The sequence below is a fragment of the Micromys minutus genome (genome assembly GCF_963924665.1).
Source record: "Micromys minutus genome assembly, chromosome: 19".
Lineage (NCBI taxonomy): Eukaryota > Metazoa > Chordata > Mammalia > Rodentia > Muridae > Micromys > Micromys minutus.
The window spans coordinates 39,296,581-39,318,521 of NC_137954.1; the positions used below are offsets into that span (position 1 = coordinate 39,296,581).

The 21,941-nt window shown below is 48.5% G+C and overlaps 1 protein-coding gene across 2 annotated transcripts in view; it reads left to right on the top strand.

The window, feature by feature from the left end:
• The first annotated feature begins 1,199 nt into the window (after positions 1 to 1,199).
• The window catches only part of RAMP1 (receptor activity modifying protein 1), a 47,739-nt gene continuing 26,997 nt past the window's right edge, over positions 1,200 to 21,941 (top strand). The window contains exons 1-2 of one of the 2 annotated variants that reach the window (XM_080933296.1): positions 1,200 to 1,400; positions 18,918 to 19,056. In XM_080933296.1, the coding sequence (XP_080789422.1) occupies positions 1,349 to 1,400; positions 18,918 to 19,056 (191 nt within the window). In that variant the 5' untranslated portion in view covers positions 1,200 to 1,348. Of the gene's footprint in view, positions 1,401 to 1,874; positions 1,994 to 18,917; positions 19,057 to 21,941 lie in introns of those variants that run through there. The other variant, XM_080933297.1, reaches the window with a different exon arrangement.

A 21,941-nucleotide genomic window follows, 5' to 3' on the forward strand; every position in this document is an offset into this window, starting at 1 on the left:
CTGACAGTCTTTTAACCCAGTGTCAACACTCCTCTGTGCGGGAGGGCCTGCATGCTGATGACCAGGTAGAAGGGGGTAAATCTCACAGACTGGAGAGACCATAGGGCAGCCTCACTAGGGCCAGGTGTCAATGAGCCCTTTCTGTGTGAATTGGGAGAAATGCATGGGGAACCAACCTCATAGCCTAGATTCTTAGCTGCAGACGTGGAAGGAAGGACCGAACAAAGCAGAGCTCAACTGTTTTCCAGCCACGACTTGCCCTACTCCCATGTCTGTCAGTGAAAGTTGGCTGGCCTCCTGGTAATTCTTCCTAAGGTTCAAAATGAAGGACTAGCGAAACCAAAAGAATGTGCTCCCTTTCCCATGTCCCCATGACTTCAGGACATTTGAGGTCCCCAAGACATAGGTATAAGATCCCAAAGTCAGCTTGGCCTGTGTTGAGGATGAATACCAGGTTGTTGTTAAGGGTCCTGAGTGGCCAGAAGGTGGCAGCAGCCTCTAGCCTTGTTCCCTTTCCTCTGAGGAATGCTGCTCACCCAGCAGTATTGTAAACTGGCCCAGCCGGAGGGAAGCCATCCTGTGGGGCCAGTGGTAGTCTTCTCAAGTCCAGGGTGCAACGTGCAGCCCTGCCCCATCAGTCTGAATTGCTGTACCCATGACTCTCCAGGTCAGGCCTACCCTGTACTTTGGGCATCTGCTCCTGGTTTCCCAGTTCGCCAGTGTTACACAGGCTTTCTTGCTTATATTAACACACCAAATCGTCACTTACCACTACTGGTCCATCCTGTGTACAGTCATGGCCAGTAGCCAACCCCAACGGGAGTCTTACCTTTTTACCTAGCAATTCCTTTTGTCCCTAAGTTTGGTATTTATGGCTCTGCAGCCCTACCTTAGCTTGTCACCACCTGCTGACAAGAGCACCTTTGTCCCTCCAAGGAGCCTTGTTCCCCCTGGCCATCCTTCCCGAGGCTCCACTTCTTGTCCTACAGACGTTGGCAGGGCTAGTTTTGTCCCCACCCACTCCAGCACCCCCCACGGGAAAAGGAGATGGGACCACTGGCTGTTTGCAGAGCAGACTACAGGATAGCTGCGGAACCCAGCTGTCAGAGCAAGGTGCTGGGTTTGGGGACTTGGAGATCCTCCAAGCCCTGCAGACATTCCAGGACGCTTTCCTTAGTCCCAGCTGCGCTCCAGCCTCAGGTGCCGCCCGCCGGCTTCCGCCCTCGACAGCCGCGGGCGTGGGAGCCGCAGTGGGCCGGGCGCGGTCTCTCCCTAGCTCCCGCCCCCGGCGCGTCTCCAGCGGGCGCAGAGCTCAGCAAGGCGCTGGGACGGCGGGGCTCTGTTTGCCATGGCCCCGGGCCTGTGGGCCCTCCCGCGGCGCGGCCTCTGGCTGCTGCTGGGTGAGTATCCTAGGCTGCAGTGATGGTGGTGACCTGGGGCCGGGAGGGCAACACCTGAACGCACCTTACTCAGGGCATGGGCTCCCGGCAGGACAGCAGAGTAGTGATAGAGGGGGTTGTACCACCTTGTGCTGCCTCGGAGACAAGGTAGCTTGGGCACATCATATAGCTGGCCATCCAAAGGCATCAGCAACTTTTGACCATACAATAGGCAGCTTGCTTTCCGGGAGGGATGGAGACTGGGGATCCCCTGCCCGCTGCAAGCTCCCTGAGCCAGAAGCCGCTTACAGATGTGCACTCTTCAAGCAGAGCCACAGTTTAGGGATCTCGACAGTAACTACAACTGGAAACCTACAGCCGTTGCTTGTTGAGATCGTTTATTTCCACGGGGGTTTTGTTGATGGCTTGTTAACTTGGCACTTGTAGCTAATAAATCTTAGAGGTGGCAGACTCGCTGGGTTTTGTTTTGTTTTAGATTGATCAGAAACTGTAGCCCAGGGTGACCAACAAGAAACTACCCATCTTACTTCCCTTGTCTGTAATGTGCTCAAAATTCTGTCGGGACCGGGGCTGCCATACCTGTTGGACATCAGGTACATTTTAACGAAAGCAAACAAAGAGTCAGTTCAGTGCCCCCCGAAAGGCCTGTGGCTCAGTGGTTCCTGTGGTCTTTCCCCATACCCGTGGTGTTGGTCAGTGGCACCTGCTGCACAGGCTCTGGAGCTGGCGAAGACTGGCCACTGGTGCTGTTTATAGCCAAGGGAGCAGTTTGGGGCAGCGTGGCCTGACCATGGTGGCTGGGCAGGAACAGCACTGGAGACCTTCCATTTGCCAGGCAGATCTCCCCTGTTTTTAGTCCTTGCCAAGGAGTGCCAGGTCTACATTTAAAAAAATCTGTTTCTGTGTAATCAGAAGGTGGATCTTGCCCCTTCTATGTGTTGGCTAAATTCTCATGAAAATCAAAATCTTCTAATAATGGTGATGTCTCTGGCTATGTTCAGATCCTTTTGGCTTGATGTGGAGTTTTAGCTTCAGTTTCCTAAGAGATGAACATTTCTGTATTAGCAACACAGGGAGCTGGTTGCCCCCGCCCCTTTTTCAAAATAAGCAAATAAATTAAGGTTTTTTTTTTTTTTTTACTAGTGCACCAGAGTCTGTACCCTGGAAGGCTTGTTTGACCACATGTAAGGACCGCCTGTGTTTACCCAGAAAAGGGCTCTGCCCACAGTCCAATGTCCTGTGTTCTTGCCGTTGCACTGAGCGGTCTGGCTGATGTTATGTCTTGGGAGAACAAACACAACTTTATGAGGTTATCGGTGAATTAATGACTTGGGAGCCCAGCTGTGATGAGCAGAGGCACTGAGCTCACCCTGGTCTTCACGAGCCCTGCTACTGGCCAGATCTCCTTGGTGATAGACTTTGATATCTTGCATGGCTGTGCGAAAGGGTTTCTGTTTTTCCTTAAAGTATGCTAATCTGCAGGACAGAGATCTTGGTCTGGGACAGTTTTATAAACAAGCTGGCTTTTCTCTTAGTCAACCTGCTGACTTTCTTAATGGTTACCAAAATCCCAGCAGATACGTCTTTTTTTCTTTTCCCTCTGACTATCCTCTGTGTGCTGTGGTGTTTATAAAGCATCTCCTGAGAGGCCACGTGCATTTAAAAAAATTTTCATGCATAACCATGAAAGAGCTCTTCAGCAGTCAGGGAAGATGAGCTATGGCTACAAGGCAGGCCAGCTTGGACAACTTTGACGACTGCTTTGCAAGCTCCTGTTTTTGCAAGCTTCACTTTTTGCCAGTGGATCAGCTCCTGAATCTGCTTTACTGGGGAACAAATGCTTTCCTTGTCCGTCGTGCTGGGGACCTAGGGGGGGTGGGGGTTTGAGACTCCGGACTATTTGTTGAACTATATATAAACTACAAGTGAAGCGGACATCCCAGGAAGTTGGTACGTGGCTCTGTTGCTGTTTTTATCTGGATGAGGCTCTTGTCCTGGAGGCCAGATCCAAGGACTCCAGCTTGCAATTGAATCACTGTTTACTTGCTATCGGCGTGAGCTTGGACTCAGAGAGGGATTCTTTGGTGTCTGTGCAACTTCTCGCTCACATGCCGGGTCTGCGTTGGGATCGTCAGTCCAGCCCGGGGCTGCTGACCAGCGTTTCCATCCATGCTGGGTTGCAGTAACATAGGGAAACATTTTAGACGCAATCCTTACCTGGGGTAAATAACTCGTTGGAAAAGTCTCCTGTGATTTCCCCACACTTTCCCAAACTGGCATCTGGTCATGTGTAACAGGGACGACACATGTGGTATGAATCCCAGTGAAAGTGCCGAGCCAGGGAGTGGCTCCCTAAAGGCTCACCCTGCCTGATGCACCCCTCCCTTCTGAGATTCCACGTGCCCCTCTAGGCTGTACCCTCACTGGCGCTCTTGCTGAGGTCGGGTTTTCTGCTGGGGTCCTAGAAAAGGTGGGTCAGTGTTCAGGGTGAGCTGAGTTGCCAGTGTGCAGTCTGCGGCAGGCTTCCCGTCCTGTGAGAGAAACAAATGCGCTTCTCATAGTTCTTGAGGCCCAGTTGGGATCCACCCCAGGAACCCATCAAGTCTGAGCCAAGTGTCTAACCTTCTGTGTGTCCCATATCTCAGAGGTCAGTGTCAACACAAAAGACAGCCAGAAGCTTGGTAAATACCTCTCCCTAGCTGTGCCTTACAGCACAGGACATGCCCCACTCCTGTGACAGAGTGATATGTCACCAAATGTCCATGATGCCAAGGAGGAGAAATGTCCGCCTTTTAACCAGGCCCTCTGCCCTGGCCTCTGTATCTGCTACAACCAGCCACATGGTCAAAGTGCTCTTAACCTAGGTGTGGTGGCTCACACATGCAATCCCAGCACCCGGGAGACCGAGACAGAAAGACTCTAAAACAGACAGATTGGACTACATAGTACATAGGTAGACCTTGTCTCAAAAAATAAAATGAAAATGCTATCAACAACGATGGCAGAGTTGTGGAGAGAGCTCAGTGGGTAAACATAGCCAGTCTAGAGGACTGAACCCGAGTGAAATCCAGACAGAGCTCAAAGGTCTGTCACGCCAGTGCTCCTGAGGGCAGATGCTAAGACAGACAGGGAGTCTGGAAGCTCTCAGGCGTGTTCATCTGGCGGATGCAGCAGAAAAGCAGCTCAGGCCCTGCCTCAGTACAGAAAGTTGGTAAATGCCACTGTCTGTGGCTGGCCTCTGATCTCACACACGTGTGATCGCACAAGTGCATGTCCACACCTGCCACTGCAACCAAAGTGCAGATTGAAAACATGCAGTCTAACAAATAGTCCCAGGGCATTTATACTGCACTGTGCATTCTAAGCCACTTGGAGATTATTAATGCAGTAGATGGCCGGGTTTGTGGTTTGTATGTAAACATAACTCCGTTTTTCACGAGGGGCTTGTGCATCTGTGAAGCCGAGTGTCAGCAAGGTCCTAAAAACAGTATCTGTGGTTCCTGGTGTGTGTGTGTGTGTGTGTGTGTGTGTGTGTGTGTGTGTGTGTGTGTGGGAATGAGGGGGAGAGGGAGAGAGAGATTGACTGGGTGCAATGTGGGTAGCCGGCTATGAAGAGGAGACCTAGTGAGCACAGCTGGGATAGTGGGTGAGCTCTGGGGAATGTGAGCATAGGAGGGTTATGTTAACACAACTGTTTAGCTATTTTATTGGGTTCTTAAATCTCTACCCCCCTCCCACACTAATCCCTCCCAATCTACCAACATTAGGTAGGAGAGAAAGAAGGTTAGAAGGGAAAGGGAGTGTAGATCTCTATAGACTACTTCCTACTGGTTAGGGATGCCCTGCTTCTTGGGGTAAGTCCAGTCTTCATCGTCTGTCGTCAGGGTATTTCCAACTTCTTGTCAAACTGCAACAACAGCAAGCAAGAGCAGCAGCCCTCTTGGGGTGCCTCTAGCCCCTCTCAGAGCTCTGGCATTTATACCTCTCTCCCAATTAAACTGTCTGCAGCTGGCAAATATCATGCCCCTCTTAGGGCACTAGACAATCATAGCTAACGGCTTCGGACAAATTGAGGCAACTCTGTATCCCATTCCTGGGATTAAAACAAAAACATATTCATATAACAGACAAACCTGGGTTTTTAAAGAAACTAAAATTCTCACTACAGGGTTGTGCAGAGGACCTGGTCCTGGAAACCATATTGGCTGAAATGCAGTTGGAGCTGTTGAGCATCTGAAGCTGTGCTTTAGAAAGGCCAGATCTCATGGCACTCAGAGGAGAGTGGGAACTGGAAGGAAATGCATGCTTGACTGAGCCCTGCCTTAGAAAAACCCTGGGCTCGCACACTCAGAGAAGTGCACATCTTTAATCCCAGCACTCGTGGGGGGGGGGCAGAAGCAGACATATCTCTGTGAGTTCAAGTCCAGCTTCCTCTAGAGATAGAGTTGCAGAACAGCCAGGGCTACACAGAAACACCCTGTCTTAAAAAAATAACAAAAAGAGCCCTGGACTACACCCCAGCCTGGATTGGTGGTCTACAGGTACTAGAACTGGCCAGATTTGGGTGAGGAAGGACCCTAGGGAGCCCCAAGGTAAAGGTATAGGACAGGAGCCTTGAGTAAACTGGGCTTTCAGACAACAGTCTAGTATAAGCATATCTTGTGCAATACTTGGGGATATCCTCATACTTTTAAGATTCTCTTAAATTTGAATTGAGTGGGGGTATTCCTGTCATTTATTTGCTGAATGACAATTTATCTATTATCATTCAGGGGTGGGTACTCTTAGACAGCAGGGTAATTGCTGGTAGACAGGAATCTATGTCAACCAAGGGTTCACAAGAAAGAGGCATGGCCAGGAAGATGCTTAGGGCAGCAGCCTTGTCCAGGTCAGTGTCCAAACCTCAGGCAGAGCAGACAGCTTCAGACAGTGGCTGGAGACACAAGCCTGGGGAAGGGAGGCCAAGTCCACTGAGCCAAGTGAAGGCCCTGCAGAACTTCTGCCCCAGCAGCCATGCAAGGATAGACAGAGACAACAGGGTTCCAGTGGGCACTGTGACAAGTCAGGAAGAATTAAAACAGATAACTGGGCTGCACATGGGAAGGGGTGATTTCCCATGTAAACCTTTACCCATGATTCTCTAGTGACGTCCTCGTTTGCCAGACCTCCGGGAAGACAGTGATTCAGTGGGAATCCATTGAATGGAAAGCCACTGAACTTAAACATCAACAAAGGCTGGGGTTGAGACCCTCTGCTTGAGAAACCATACCTCCACTACATCTTCAGACAAGGCGTCATGGAATGGCTCCTCTCTGAGGGTTGCCCATTTGGAGTCCTGTGGGGGTTTTTTTTTGTTTTGTTTTGTTTTGTTTTGTTTTTTGGTTTTTGTTTTTGTTTTAGTCTGTTGCTACAAATGGAATGCACTCCCTCAACTTGTTCCTAACTGACTGAGCCTAAGTTAAAAAGCACACTTTTTAAAAGAAGTGTATTCATTTGCTTTCGTGTGTATGTGTGTAGGCAAGTGTATCTCGGCTCACAAGTGGAGGTAGAGGGCAACTTGGAGGAGGGAGTTGCTGCTCTCTTCTGCCAGGGATGAGCGCAGGTCCTCAGGCTTGCTGATGAGCGCCTTTGCCTACCAAGCAGTGTCCTAAGGTCCAACAGACACTGTGTGTGTCCTGGGGGCGGGGTCTCTCTCTTCTCTTTGTGTGTCTTGTTTGGTATTTGAGCTCCTTTCCCAAGCTTTCCAAACGGACCACTGTGCCAGTTCCAGCTAAGGACGGCCTCCTCCCTCCGTGGTTTTTGTTTTATTCTCACTCTGGAGTAGAAGGCTGACCACAGCAGCCTTCCTCTGCTATAAACTGTGGTCTACAAACCATCTGCCCTTCTCTCATGGTACGGGGACTTTTCATCCCGTTGTCTTACAGAGATAGGCACTAGAAGGATGGAGGATGCTCAGTCTCTCCACAGAAATGAAATGTTTCGTCATGTTAAGGAAGAAACATTAACATACGGAGCAGCTTGCCCTGCTAGCCTGCTGAAGTGATCCTCGAGACAGCACTTCTCCCTTCCTGGTTGAACCGCTCAATGGATTCCTGTTTGTTCTGCCCAAACTGCCCAAAGGGGTCTTTGTTACTCCTTACTCCTAAGTGAGATTGCTCTCCACTTTCTTCCTTGGCTTTATCTCTAGGGTTGAAGTTCTCTTCCACCCAAACGTGTCAACATCACCCTTGACCGTGAGGCAGGATGACAGTTCCTGCAGGGCCTGAGAGTCATCACCCCCCTCCCCCCAGAGACCAGGACTGTGGCTGACCACCATGGTGGGGCTTTCCATGCCTGTCTTGCTGCTTGGGATTTTTCTTTGTAGTGAGTGACATCTGTTGAATTCTTAGAAATGTGTTCATTTCCTCTCTTCACATTCTGAGGTAGTTCCTGACATACCATAGTCTGTCTTAAGATTCTACCCCACCATGGCTCTTTGAAGGGAAATCCCCTCACTGAGTCGAAATCATGCTTCATATTTTTAATTTGGACCCTGTACTGGCTGGTTTTGTGTCAACTTGACACAAGCTGAAGTTATCACAGAGAAAGGAGCCTCCATTTAGGAAATGCCTCTATGAGATCCAGCTGTAAGGCATTTTCTCAGTAATCAAATAGGAAAGGGCCCCGCCCATTGTGGATGGCACCAACCCTGGGCTGGTAGACCTGGGTTCTATAAGAAAGCAAGCTGAGCAAGCCAGGGGAAGCAAGCCAGTGAGTGACATCCCTCCATGGCCTCTGCATCAGCTCCTACTTCCTGACCTGCTTGAGTTCCAGTTCTGACTTCCTTTGGTGATGAACAGCAATGTGGAAAGTGTAAGCTGAATAAACCCTTTCCTCCCCAACTTGCTTCTTGGTCATGATGTATGTACAGGAATAAAAACCCTGACTAAGATAGACCCTTGGCTGAATTAGCAATTAGTGGTCCAGTCTCTCAGGCAGCAAGCACGGTCTCCAATCAACCCTCAATTTCAAAGGAATAACCAACACTGTATAGTGTACCCTGAGATAAACAGTATGACCAAACCAATATGGAGAGGAATGGGTGAGCTTCATCTTACAGCCTGTAGTCCAGTCCATCACCCAGGGAAGTCAAGGCAGGAACTCAAAGCAGGAACCTAGGGGCAGGAACTGGCTCAGGGGACAGGGAGGACAGTGGACAGGAACTGGCTCAGGGGACAGTGCTGCTTTACTGACTTGCTCTCCAGGACTTGCTTGGCCTGTTTTCTTATGACTCTTAGGACCACCAACTCAGGAATGGCCTTGTCACAATAAACTGGTACTTCCACATCAATCAGGAAAATGCCCCACAGGTTTGTCCGCAGGTGAGTCTGGTGAAGCATTTTCTCACTCAAGGTTCCCTCTTCTCAAATGACTCTAACTTGTGTCAATTTGACATAAAAACTATCCACCACATCAGATGGTTCATCCCTGGGACAAAACACTTGACAAAACCTAGTGAACAGAGTAGGGGTTTATTCTGGCTCAGGTACTTAGAGGTGCCAGTCTGTGGTCACTTGGTTGTCTTTTCTCCAGACTGTGGTAGGCAGAGGATGGCTGCAGGAACATGTGATTACACACAGCTTCCCAGCTCATGGCATAAAGGAGGCCAAGGAGAGTGAAGAGGAAAGGAGCCAGGGATAGAAGATAGCCCCTAAGAATCTATTCCCTTCAAAGTTACAATTACCTCTCAAGAGTCTATTAAAATCGAACCCCAAGAGCCAAAAGCCGTGCCTTAGTGCTGTTGTGCTGGGACTTCACTATCCATCTTCAGGACATTCTGTGTCCAAACTCCAGCACAGAGATCAAGGGAGCACCTTTGTTCTCTAGCCTGTGACATCTCAGGATAGCATGTCCTCCATCTGTAAAGCAATTCCCATTGCATGTCTAGGAGTTCCGGTAGCCATATGTGTGAGGACCTTCTTGGTACAGGCTCATACGCTGGCGGTGGTTTTAGTTTCGGGACCAGGACAGACATTGCCAGGTGTTCTTACTGCCTTTCCTTCTGAAGTGTCAGTGCTGGAGAGTGCCTGATCAGTTTCTTTGCTTGCCTTACCCACTTGTGTGAGTGTGTTCAGTCCTCTGCTTGGCTGGATTCTGTGAGGTTTTGTCTGTCTCCTGCCTGCTGTTGATATCTTTAGACTTTTCTGTTTGTGGTTTTTAGTTCCTCATTGACACAGAAGGCATTTGGTAAATAGGTTTTAAAACTCCCATTGGGCAGGCTTTGGGAATCCCAGTCACTACTACTGCATTTACTACACTATGGTTGTGGCAGCAGATCTGCCATGGCCCTCCATCTTGACTGACCTTGCGGTGAGTCCTGAGTCCTACACATGGACTTTTGTGAATGCCCGTGAGCCACTCAATCTGCAACACTGTTTTCGGTTGATTCCAGCCATTTGACTAAAACTCCCAACCACTGGCATTTTTAAAAACCATTTTTCCAAATGCTTTCTCTGTCAAAGAGGAAATAAGGAAACCACAAACAGAAAAATTCTGAAGATACCAACATCATGCACAGACACAAGAACTTACAAGATTCAGCTAAGCAGGGCACTGACTGAGCACACTCTCTCGCACAAGTGGGTCAGGCGTTCCTATGTTAGGTTAAAAAACTTAGTTCCTGTTCACTTTACTGGTCCAGATCTGTGAGCTTTATAGACCTCAGACTTGGGAGAGATCCATTTTTTCTTCTCCCTAAGCCTTGTGTGCAGGAAACAGATAAGCCCTGCCAGTCACTGCTGCAGCGAACTCAGAGTACCACCTCCTCTTCCCACACGATGCTTTTGACATTTCATTTTTAATTGCGCTTGTCTTAGTCACAGCTCCCTAGAGGATCAGAACAGGTAGAATGAATACCGGGGAACAGGACTTGCTAGATTGATGTGCTCCACATGGGCTGGGTAGTGTAGCGACAGCTGACTGCATACCCAGGAGGCCGGGAACCTGATAGATACTTAGTTCCCAAGGCTGGGTGCCTCAACAGTCCCGATCTGGTACTGAAGGCCTGGGAAATCCCTGGAGCAAGAAGTGGCTTTCCCAAGGATCTCTTTATATCTGGGCCACAGCTCGAAGGCATTGCTCACTCTAAGGGGAGGCTTTTCTCTCCCTAGTTTATCCCTTTTGGGAAAAAAAAAATCCCCACACAGACCCTCCTAGAAGCATACCTTGTAGTTGATTCCACAGCCAATCAAGTTATTGACCAAGTTCCCTAAAGTACATCTTGAGTTCCCTTTCAAGTGCACAGTTGAGTGTGCTAAGGACATCCTCGGAGTCTTCAGCTCAGAAACATCCACAATGCCTAAAAATCTGTTCTCATTAAACACCGACTCCCTCTTCCTTCATCTCCCGGCCACTGGCAGCCACCACTCTGTTTTCTGTCTAGATTTGAGCCTCAGTGGTACCTCATGGAATAGAATCATGTGGAATTTACCTACGGCATGTATTTTCAAGATTCATTCGAATGACACTGTGAGTGAAGCGTTCCTTCTTGTGGATTATTTCTGCATCCATGGAGATGGGGAGTGGTTTCTTGGTTCCTGCTTGGTTCGCAAACACCTCCTTGAGTCCCTGCCCCTTCCAGTTCCCTATGGTATTCGCTCGGAAGGGTCACTGCATGTGGCATCACAGTTACTCTAGCTTCGATTCTTTCAGGAGCCACTGTGCTGTTTTTCACCACTGCCTCGCCACTCCACACTCGTGCCTACAGCGAAGAGAACCTCCTCCTCACCAGCAGCCATTATTTTCTGGGTTGGCTTCTGTGAATAGCATTCCATCCATTACTCTGTGGGTAGGATCTCACTTTGTTAGGAACTATGTTGTGATTTATCACTTTTAAGTCTTAGATTGCTAGACACTGCTCATCTTTCTGGAGTCCCTTGGTGGTGGCTCTTCTTTGAATCTTTTCAAAAAGTTTTTCACATTTTTAATCAAAATAGAATTATTTCACTTTGTCCTTTCCTTTTTCTCCCTTCAGCCCCTCCCAGGCCTCCTCCCTCTAACCCCTTCCATGTCCTCCTATCTCAAATTGATATTTTTTCTTTATTATTGTTGTATGTGTGTGTGTGTGTGTGTGTGTGTGTGTGTGTGTGTGTGTGTAGTTTATGTACCCATGTGCACGATTATGTAAGTACATCCTACTGAGTTTGATTTTGCTGTTTGTGTGTGAGTATGTTATTTTGGGAGGATCACTTTGTATTGGATAACAAAGAAGGGGCTTATCCCTTTGAGAAGGCTAATTCTTCCTATCCCGGCAGCATTGAGACCCAGGTAGCATCTGATATTTCCAAGGAATGGGAGGACACGTAGCATTTGCTTGCTTGGGTCTGGTGGCCTTGGCTGGCTACTTTCAATCATCTGGGCTCCTCACCAGAATGAAGGTCACACAGGGTCACATCCCTTGGGACAGCTGTGAAGATGCTGCCCACCTGAAGGGCCCAGGGGGACCTGAGGCACTGTCAGCATTCTCTGAATGTTGTTAGCCTTTCTGGTTTTAGGACTGTGCTTGAGAGCTGGACATGATGACACACACCTTTAATCCCAGCACTCAGACAGCAGAGGCTGGTGGATCTCAGTGAGTTTGAGGCCAGCCTGGTCTACAGAGTCAATTCCAGAACAACCGAGGCTGCACAGAGAAACAGAGAACTGTGCTTGGGGTTTTGTTTTCTGTTTCCCACAGTTTACTACCTATAGAAGACATCTTGTCCTTTTCCTCCTTCCTTTTGTTTTTCAAATTTTGGTACATTTTGTTTTGTTTTGTTTTGTTTCTATTTCTTCCTTTCCTTTTTTTCTTTTCTTTCTCTCTTTAACACAGGAATAGAATTTTGATTGTTGGTCTAGAGGAAGGCTCATGACTTTTGTTTTGCTTTTGCTTCCTGGTGCTTTGTTTAAGTGTGGATAAGATCTTGGAGTTTTCTGGGGAGTCCTCACAGTCTTTAAGTATGGGTTAGGTCTGCTGCAAATAGGGATGCTTAGACTTCTTCTTTTCCTGTTTATAAGTTCGTTTCTTTCTCTTACCAATCTCCCTATTAGTTTAAGTGAACAAGAGAAGAAGGAAGGGCCCTCAGAGGCATTGGCATTGCATGCAGGGTTTGGTTTCTGGAGCCTACAAGATAGCTGGAAAGAAATGATCCCAAGCATTCTCCTCTGACACACATAGCCATTGCACACATAAATACATGTCTGTGTGTGTGCATGTGTATCTGCATGCCTGTGTGTATGTGTACATGTGCATGCTTGTGTATATGTGTGTGCTTGTGTGCATGGTTATGTGTGCATGCATGTGCTTATGTGTATAAGTGTGTATGCATATGTGTGTGCATGTGCACATGTATATGCTTGTATATGTTTGTGTATGTATGCATGCTTTGGACACATGCATCTTCGTATGTTGTATGTATATACACACAGACACAGAAAAAAGAAGAGTGAACCTTATTTTTAAGTAAGAATACTTGTCTTATTCTGATATTGAAGGAAATGCTTTTGGTTTCCCTGCCTATAGTTTTCTGTATACAGTCTTTATTGTATTACAATCTACTCCATCTGTCCTTAGTTCCCTCATGAAGCAACACCAACTTTAAAGGCCTTTTCTGCATCTACGGAGGTGATTTCTGTCACCTACAAATGATTTCTGTCCTACAGTGTGTTTCTTTTCTTTTTTAAAGATTTACTTGTTTGTTTGTTTTATATGGGTACACTGTAGCTGTCTTCAGACACACCAGAAGAGGGCATCAGATCCCATTACAGATGGTTGTGAGCTACCATGTGGTTACTGGGAATTGAACTTGCTGAGCTGTCTCTTTGGACCCCTAAAGGGTGTTTCTACGTTGTGTAAAATTCATGCTGAAGGACCCTGGTCACCTTGATCATGGTATACAGTCCTCTTGGTGTCCTTGAATTCTCTATATAGGTATTTAGTTGAGCATTTTCATGTCTAGGCTCACCAAGAAAACTAGACTATAGTTTTTTTTTGTTTGTTTGTTTTTTTTTTTTTTTTGAGCAGGCCTCACTATGTAGCCCTTGTTGGCCTGGAACTCACAGAAATTCACCTGCCTCTGCCTCCCCAAGTAGCCGGACTAGAGGTTGAGCATATCAGTGGGTCTACAGGACAGGTATGCAAAAGTGTGTTCTTCAGTTTGAATAATTGTGTAGTTTCCATGATTGATTTTGTTACTTATTTCTAGTTTTACTTCACTGTGATCCAATAAGACACTAGAAAATTCTCAATTTTTTTTTGTATTTGTTAAAACTGCTTTGTGGGGCTGGAGAGATGGCTCAGTGGTTAAGAGCACTGACTGTTCTTCCAGAGGTCCTAAGTTCATTTTCCAGCACCCACATGGTGGCTCACAACCATCTGTTGTGAGCTGATGCCCTCTTCTGGTGTGTCTGAAGACAGCTACAGTGTGTTCATATACATAAAATAAATAAAATCTTAAATTAAAAAAAAAAAAAAAAGCAAAGATCTGCTCTGTGGACTAGAAGGTGGTCTAATCTTGAGATAGTCACTTGGGTTGCCAAGATGTACATTTTACTCCTCTACTAAGTAAAAAGTTCCAGACAGACCTCTTTAAAAAACAAAACAAAACAAAACTGGGGTGCCAACATGAGTGTCAAACAATGAAAACCCTTTGTTCTCCTGGGACTGCGTAGGATGAGCTATAGAAATGTCAGAGCCACCCACACAGATGGAAGGTGCTCTGAAGACCTGTGTGGGGGGAAAGATGGTGCAAAGGATTGTCCTCAGCTTACCCTCATATTCTCAAAGTGTTCTTGCTCTCTTCACCTTCAGTTCCTTTGTGGTAACTATCTGTCACTGAGAGTACTGTGTGCAAATGTGGCCCCCAGGTGCCTGGTCACTGTGACATGGCAGTGACCATCGTCTCTGAGGACTATCCTAGAGTCTCAGAGCCTCTGAGGACAGAGGTTCCCCGAACCCTGGCGGTTATCTGAGAAACCCTGAGCCCACACCTCCAGAGCTTCTGAGGCAAGCATGCTCCAGGATGGTGGCCGGCACCGGCACCCTGATGTCATCCACCCATGATGGCTTCTATCTGTGTGCAATGCTATTTGTGTTCAGTTGGGGCATTTTCCAGTAGTAGGAAGAAGGAGCGGAGGAGTGATGCTAATTCTTAAGTTATTCACAGCCTAGAGGTACGCCTGTCCTGACAGGCAGCTGAGGGAGAGCAGTATTTCCCCAGTCTGGGTTCCAGAGGCAGCAGTCCCCAGTGGTAACATTTGCCAGCCCACAGAGTAGGCCTTAGTTTAAAGTGTGGAGCAGTTTTACTGTTGTTTGTTCTTTAAGAGAGATTGGGGCGCTCTTTCAATTACAAAATGAAGCTACTCTCTGCCTGTGAAAGCTGCCCATGGCCCCAGTCCAGGTGTGGGCTCTACACTCTCCAAGGCAGGAAAGGATGAGTCAGGCAGAAGGATGATGGGGCTGGGCATAGCAGATCCCCCTTGGGAGGTGGAGGGGTAATCGGAGAAAAATGAGAAATACAAGAGCCAGGTCAGGTAGGATCAGCTCTGCAGCCAGACCAGGGAGGCCAGAAAACTAGCAGGGAGATCTTTGTCTTGAAGGCAGAGCTGGAGGTGGGGGACATTCCACTGGGAGTGTGGAAGGGACAGGGTTGGTTCTTCTGGGCCCTCAGCCTCTTAGCGCCCTTTTTTGTTGGGAGCCATCTCTCCACAGGGGCAGCACAACCTCTCCTGTGTTCTGGCTTTGCAGAACCAGTATGCATCTCCTGGTCCCCCTCCCTGGCCCCTTCACAGGGGACTTGGAGATACCAGGTCTCTTTAGCTGATCCTCTTGGTGCTGACATCAGCACACTTTGGGTTCTAATGCATGGCACCCAGAACCTTCCCTGAGACATTTCCTTCTCTGCCCTAAAACTAACTCTTCCAGAAAAGAAAGGAAGGCCAAGTCACTCTTGATCTTCTCCAGTGCCTGACCAGTCCCCTTGCACCAACAATGGCCCCAGGCACCCTGGCTTCTGTTCCTAGCGGTGTTTCCTGGCAGTTGTGTGTGGGTATCTCAGGCATTTGGTGAAAACTTATGTGCCGCTCTGCTGGGTGCTGGGGACCACTGGGGACCACTGGCCCTGTGTGAGTCAGAAGGGAGTGGGAGGTGAAAGCAGGGCAAAAGTGGTTAAAAAAAAAAAAAAAAAAAAAAAAAGAGCTTTTGCCCCTTCACCCTGAGCACCCAGGATGTGGCTGTGGCTGTGTCTGAGAAGGGTGTGCTGGCTTCCTGCAGCTTTGAGCAGCTAGAGGAAGCCAGCTTGGGGCATGGAATTCATGAGAGGAGGGGGTCATATTGAGGTCTAGGTACCAGGAGCATAAAGTATGAGGAACAAATGAAGAGAGGCCCCTTGACACTCACACGCGGTCTCATCCAGCTTCGGGAGCTCGCTGTATACGTGAGGCTTCCCGTTTACCACAGGAAGGCTTCCACAGGGGATCCTGGAGGGACAGGGGTGGTAAGTCACCCCTTCCCCAGCCTCCTCTATTACTGTGATCATCAGGTCTGCATAGCCGGCTCTGAGGTCCCAGGTGGACTCATGCGGCCTGGGCCTCCACACACTGGGCTGCTGTGAGAATTCAAGTGGTCCAGAGGCTTGCTGGGGAGTGGGGGTGGTGCCTTGCTGTCTCCTGAGTTTCCTGGGGCTCTAGGTTGTGCCCAGAAAAATTCCAGCAGTTCCCTCCATGGCTCCTCAAGAGTGGAGGGCTCTCGGTGAAGGGTGTGGGCTGAACCTTCTCCAGATTTCCAGATTCAGAGCACTCCCAAGAGCACTTTCCATCTGTCAGCCGATCCCGTGGACAGCGTGCCAAGCCTACTGTCCAAACACAACCTCCTTCAACCTCTTCCTGAGCAGCTGGCCTCCGACCTATTGGTCAGTGATGCCTGTGAGGAGTCTGAGGCCAGCAGGCACTAACCCGTCCACCTGCAGTGAGAGAACGCCCAGATTTGCAGAGCTCTGCCACCAGGCCTCGCATAGCTCCACGTGCTGCTGGGGACAGGGTTCTGGGGTGTTATTCGGATTTTTGTTTTAATTAAACATAGGGCTTCTCGTTCATTGCTTTGGCCTCACTGTCAAGATACATGTTCCAAAGTTCATTATTACCATACAAGGATGGGCCCCATACCCAGCTCACGTCCCAGGGAATTCACCGTGTGCCACTTTGGCCTGCCCCAGCTTCAGAAACACTGGCTCTAACCATGCTGGGCACCCTGTCCCGACTCAGGCAATCCTGTGCCAGCCCTTCTCTCTAGACCATGATGGGACAAACATGTGGTTGCTTTCTAGGCGATGCTCCTGTTTCTGCTGCATAGCTGGGCTCCAGCCCTCATGGGTATCTCCTGTTCCCTGGGGGTCTATCTGTCCTTGTCAGGTAGCTGATGGCTGTGTTCCTATGATCAGGACTTTTTCCTCCTCCTGTTCTTCTCCCAACTTGAAACCTCAGGCTCTCTGATGGCTACTCAGTGTACCTTTTCTGTGTCCATGGCCTCAGTGTCCTGGTCTGGACTGGCAGATGCCAGACCTGCATCCTTCCAATGGTCCACCCAGTAATGTCCCCCTCTTGGCAGCACTGTGGATGGTGACCCCCCAATCCCTTTGTTCCCCATCCTCTCTATGCTCCTTAGCTTTTCCTTACATGCCCCACCATGACGACCTCAAAGGACAGGCCACACTCTTTGACTTCACTTCAAACTTCTCTAGGGTCTTATCTCAAGCCAAGCAGCACCAGAGCCACATCTTGGGCTATGAGAGCTAGGACCAAATTCAGCTCTGGCCTGCACCACCTCTGGCGTTGAAACGTCAACTCTTTTCTGATGTGAGGCTTCAGTTTTCTCAGCAGTGAATAGGTAGTCACAGTAGAACCACCCTTTATCAGAACACGGGGGAGCCAACAGTTCAGAAGATCTCAGATCTGGTTCTTCTGTGCTGTCTGGAACCCACAGGCCCTGTATCACCAACCTCTCCAGGCCATGTTCCTGAGCCTGGAACCTAGATTCAGTCCTTGGGTCACTCTGCCCATTGCTTCAGTGGACTCTCTGGTCCCCAGAGCAGTGAGAAACAACTTGATATTCTCATGAGATGGGTTGCTAAACAAGACTAGGCTTTCCCCATCTCACATCTCTCTTCTAAGGTCCAGCAAGGATCGCACAGTGCCCTATGCAGTACTGGATCCCTGTACTGAGCTCCTTCTAGGAATAATATCTAGGCTGGTGAATGGAGCTGGACCAAATCAGGAGAAGATGCCCAGCATGGTCTGGGAGAAAGAGGGATGGGGGATAAGCAGCTAGACTCTGAACAAAGGATGTGATTGATGACTGCATCCTCAGCTTCCCCTCACAGAGGCTAGGATGGACTTTCCATCCAAAGAGACCAGGCAGATGTGAGGACAGGAACCAGAGAAGGAAACCGTCTCCACCAGCCCACATCAACCACAGCTGGTACTGAGCTCCGGTGAAGTAGGTCATCTTTCAGTTTCTGCAGTGTTGAGCTTCTGGGATTATTTTTAAACTCATATTTTCATCAGACACAAGAGGAAAGACACAGTTAATATTGCAATTTGCCAGCTTGGTTTGGGGTTGCTAAACACCCAGGCACAGGTAATATGCCCAGGACTAGGTAGTGTGCTAAATTACCTCCAGGTGCTAATCAACAAGGTGAACCAGGACCTTCTCCTGCAATCCACCCTAGAGCCACAGGGGTTCTTCCCATCATGTTTAGATCACTACCTGATTCAGGTCAGCCCTGGGTTTGGAAGTTGGAAAGCCTATGCTCAATCTCAGCAAGCTGTGCCTGCTGCCTTTCCAAAGCTATACAGGTGTTAGGAAAAATATGCCAGGGGGTGAAACAGCGTGAGACCAGTGCCTGGTGCCAATGCCCATGGGAAGCTTGGGAGAAATGGAAGCTATTACCAGCAGCAGAAAGCACAACCAAGGGCCTCATGGATCCCACTGTACACAGGTGGGGCCTTAACAAATACATAAACTGATTAAAGAAAGAGTCCATTCAGAGCCTCGGGCACAGTGGTAGTTAGTTTTAGTTAGCAACCTGACACGGTGTAGAATTTTCTGAGACGGGAATCTCTTCTGTATTGGGTTGGCCTGTGAGCATGTCTTAACTCCACTGTGGGCAGCACCATTCCCTAGGCAGAGGGTCCTCAGCTGTGTCAGGATGGAAAAACTGAATAGATCACAAGCAAATGAACATGCATGCATTCACCTTTCCCTGCTCTTGTCTGTGAATATGACGAGACCACATGTATTAAGTTCCTTCCTCCCTGAGTTGCTTTTTTCCCAATAAAATGAAACTGGCCCTAGTGCCTATCTCCTGATCACACAGACACACATTTCTGGTGTTTGTGGACTCTGGGCTGGGCTGGCAATAGGTGGGGAAGAAATAGGAGAGGCCTCCAGAGGCAATTGGAGAGCCAGTAAGCAACAGCAGCCCCTTGTGGTTTTTCTTTTTACAGCTCACCATCTCTTCATGGCCACTGCCTGCCGGGACCCTGACTATGGTACACTCATTCAGGAGCTGTGCCTCAGCCGCTTCAAAAAGGACATGGAGACCATCGGGAAGACTCTATGGTGTGACTGGGGAAAGACCATAGGGTGAGTCCTATCAGGAGAGGAGGAGGCTGGGAGAAATACCCTCTCTTTTATAGCATCAGGCCACTGGGTCTGGGGGAAAGCCAGAGTAAAGGGACAGGATTGAAGGCAAAGGGAGTCCCCAGTCATTAGCAGATGCTCATGAGCATGTGGGTGGGAGAAGCTGTGTACTTGATGGCTGTCCAGTTAGTCATGGGTACCAGGGGAGAAGGGGATGAAGGATTCAGATTAGATACCCACATAGCAACCAAGTGCAGGCACTGGGGACAGTTGAGCCCCATTCAGTGCCATAAAACCGAGTGACTGTCTTGAGACAGAAGCCAGGCCTCCAGGAACCTCCCTGCTGGCTCCTTCCACCCTGCTGTCAAGCCAGAGCTGTCCTCCTCATCTCTCTACCCCACCCATCCTGCTCAGTTCAGAACTGCAGGGGCAGGCTGTCACTGACGGGGTGGCCCACAGCTCCACCCGGGGTGGCACCTACTGGACCTTTCTCCTGTGAGACCTGGTCTTTCAGCCCAAAGGCCCTTTCTTCTTTCTACGACAGTGTTTACTCACTGTCTCTCAGGCCCCAGGGACCCCACAACAGGCTTGGAGGTTCTCCCTGGCAGGGCTCTTCACCAGCAGGAACAAGGATCAAAGCTTGGCCTGTCCAAGACAAATTTTCTAGGCTTTGTTTCTACTACATGGTGAGGGGTTAGGAGCATCATGGATCTACAGTGAGTGGGTGGGTGAGCATAGGTGTGTGAGTGTGTGTGTGTGTGTGTGTGTGTGTGTGTATGTGTGTACATGTGTGTGTATAAGTGAGTGCATGTATATGAGTATGTGCATGTGTGTGCATGTGTGTGTATGAGCATGTGTGCATGTATGTGTGCATGTGTGTATGTGTGTATAAGTGTGTGTGTGCTGCCGGCTTTATCTGGTGTTAGAGTGTTACAGAACCCAGGTCTAGAAGCTCAGCTCTCAGACAAAAAGTGTTCAAGAGAAGAGCATCAGAGATGAAGAGAGCCTTTGACTTGTGACCATAGAACAGCAAAAAAGGAGTCAGCTTCCTCAGCCCAGGGAGTCTGGGAAGGAATGTCAACAAAGGGAGAGACTGATATGATAAGGGGCAGGGATTCTCATGTCTTTTCTGGGAACCAGCAAGCTGCTCCAGAAACTCAGATACCCCTGCTGCTGCCGCTACCTCCTCCTCCTCCCCTCCCCCACCATCTCCGCTTCCTCTTCCTCTTTCTCTTCTCCTTCCTCCTCCCCCTCCTCCTTCTCTGCTCTTCTTTCCTAGTTTCTAGTCGGGGTAGCTGGTAGGTGTTTTTAGCCTCAAAAGGACAGTCAACAGCCAGGCGAATCTCAGTTAAGTTCATGATGTACCATGGCCTGGACAAAATGATTTTCAAATGACCTGCATACTGTCCACCTGTAGCTAAAAGGAATCTGACCCAAAATTTGAGGCAAAAGGGAGGTAGATGTAACATGAAGGCAGAGATATCAGGCCTCCTTCCCAGACAAGACCCTTATCATCTACGGTGTTGTCATCAGAAGCCCCTACTGTCCCTGAGAAGTCAACTGGGCAACAGTTACCAACACATAGCAAATGGCCATCTTCAGCTTAGCTCAGGGTAAATTGCATGGTCTCCAAACTGTACAATCTAGCCAGTTACAAGCCAGTGAAGCTTGGAGGTCTGGCTAGACTTTCCTTTGGTAGCACAAGGAAGAGATTCAAGGATGTATCCTAGCTATGACAGGCTGCCTGGTGTCTGAATGGATTTCGAGGGTGACTGAGGGTATTTCACAAAACAAGGTTTTCCTTCAGCACCATGCACAGCCCATAGTAGGTGTGCAGACTTGATGCCCCTTGATAACAGGCACTTTCTTCTAGTGCCAGAGAGAATAAAATGGGAATCCTAGGGGCCCATGGTAAAGAAGAAGGAGGGGAAGGAGGAGGAAGAAGAAGAAAGAAGAAGAAAGAAGGAGGAGGAGATGAAGAAGATGATGAAGATGAAGAAGATGATGATGAAGATGAAGATGAAAATGATGATGATGATGAAGATGAAGATGAAAATGATGATGAAGAAGATGAAGATGAAGATGAAAATGATGATGATGAAGAAGAAGAAGATAAAACAGAAGAAGATGAAGAAAATTAAGATGAAGATGAAGAAGGAAGAGGAGGAGAAGATGAAGAAGATGACAATGACAGGAAGGTTCCCTTGGGAGGATCTCTACAGTGAAAAGAGGAGGGCAGTATCATTCACAAAGAACATGCTTGGTGATGCTTCAAAGCACAGGTCTTGCCTGGGCTCCTGCTGAAGCCAGGCATGTCCTATAGAATGATAAAGCTCTCATGTGAGCTCCAGCACCTCCCTGGTAGTATGAGTGTGTACATATACATTCACAGACACTTATACAGGAGGCTGGAGGATGAGAGGTCAGTGGCCTTGTCTTTCCCTGCCCTCTGGTGACAGAGCCTCTGCCTTTTTCTTTGTGAGATTCTTTGCTGCAGCAGAGTCCATGGTCCACATACTGTTGAAGACAGTCTCTAAAATGGAAAAATTAGTTTTATTTATTTATTTTTTTGCTGTGATAAAATAACCTGACAAAAAGCAACTTAGGGGAGAAAGGGGCTTATTCAGCTTTCCATTCCAAGTTACAGGGATCACTGTGGAAGGTTTAGGTAGGAACGTTTCATCTTAACCACATCAGATAGTCGGAGCAGAGAGAAATGAACACACGCATGCTCACTTGCTTGCTTGTGCTCAACTCAATTTCTCCACTCTTATACAATTCAGGACCTCCTGCCTAGGGAATAATGCCACCCACAGTGGGCTGGGTCTTCCTATATTAATTAACAACCCAGATAATCCCCACCCCCATCCAACCTGATCTGGACAATG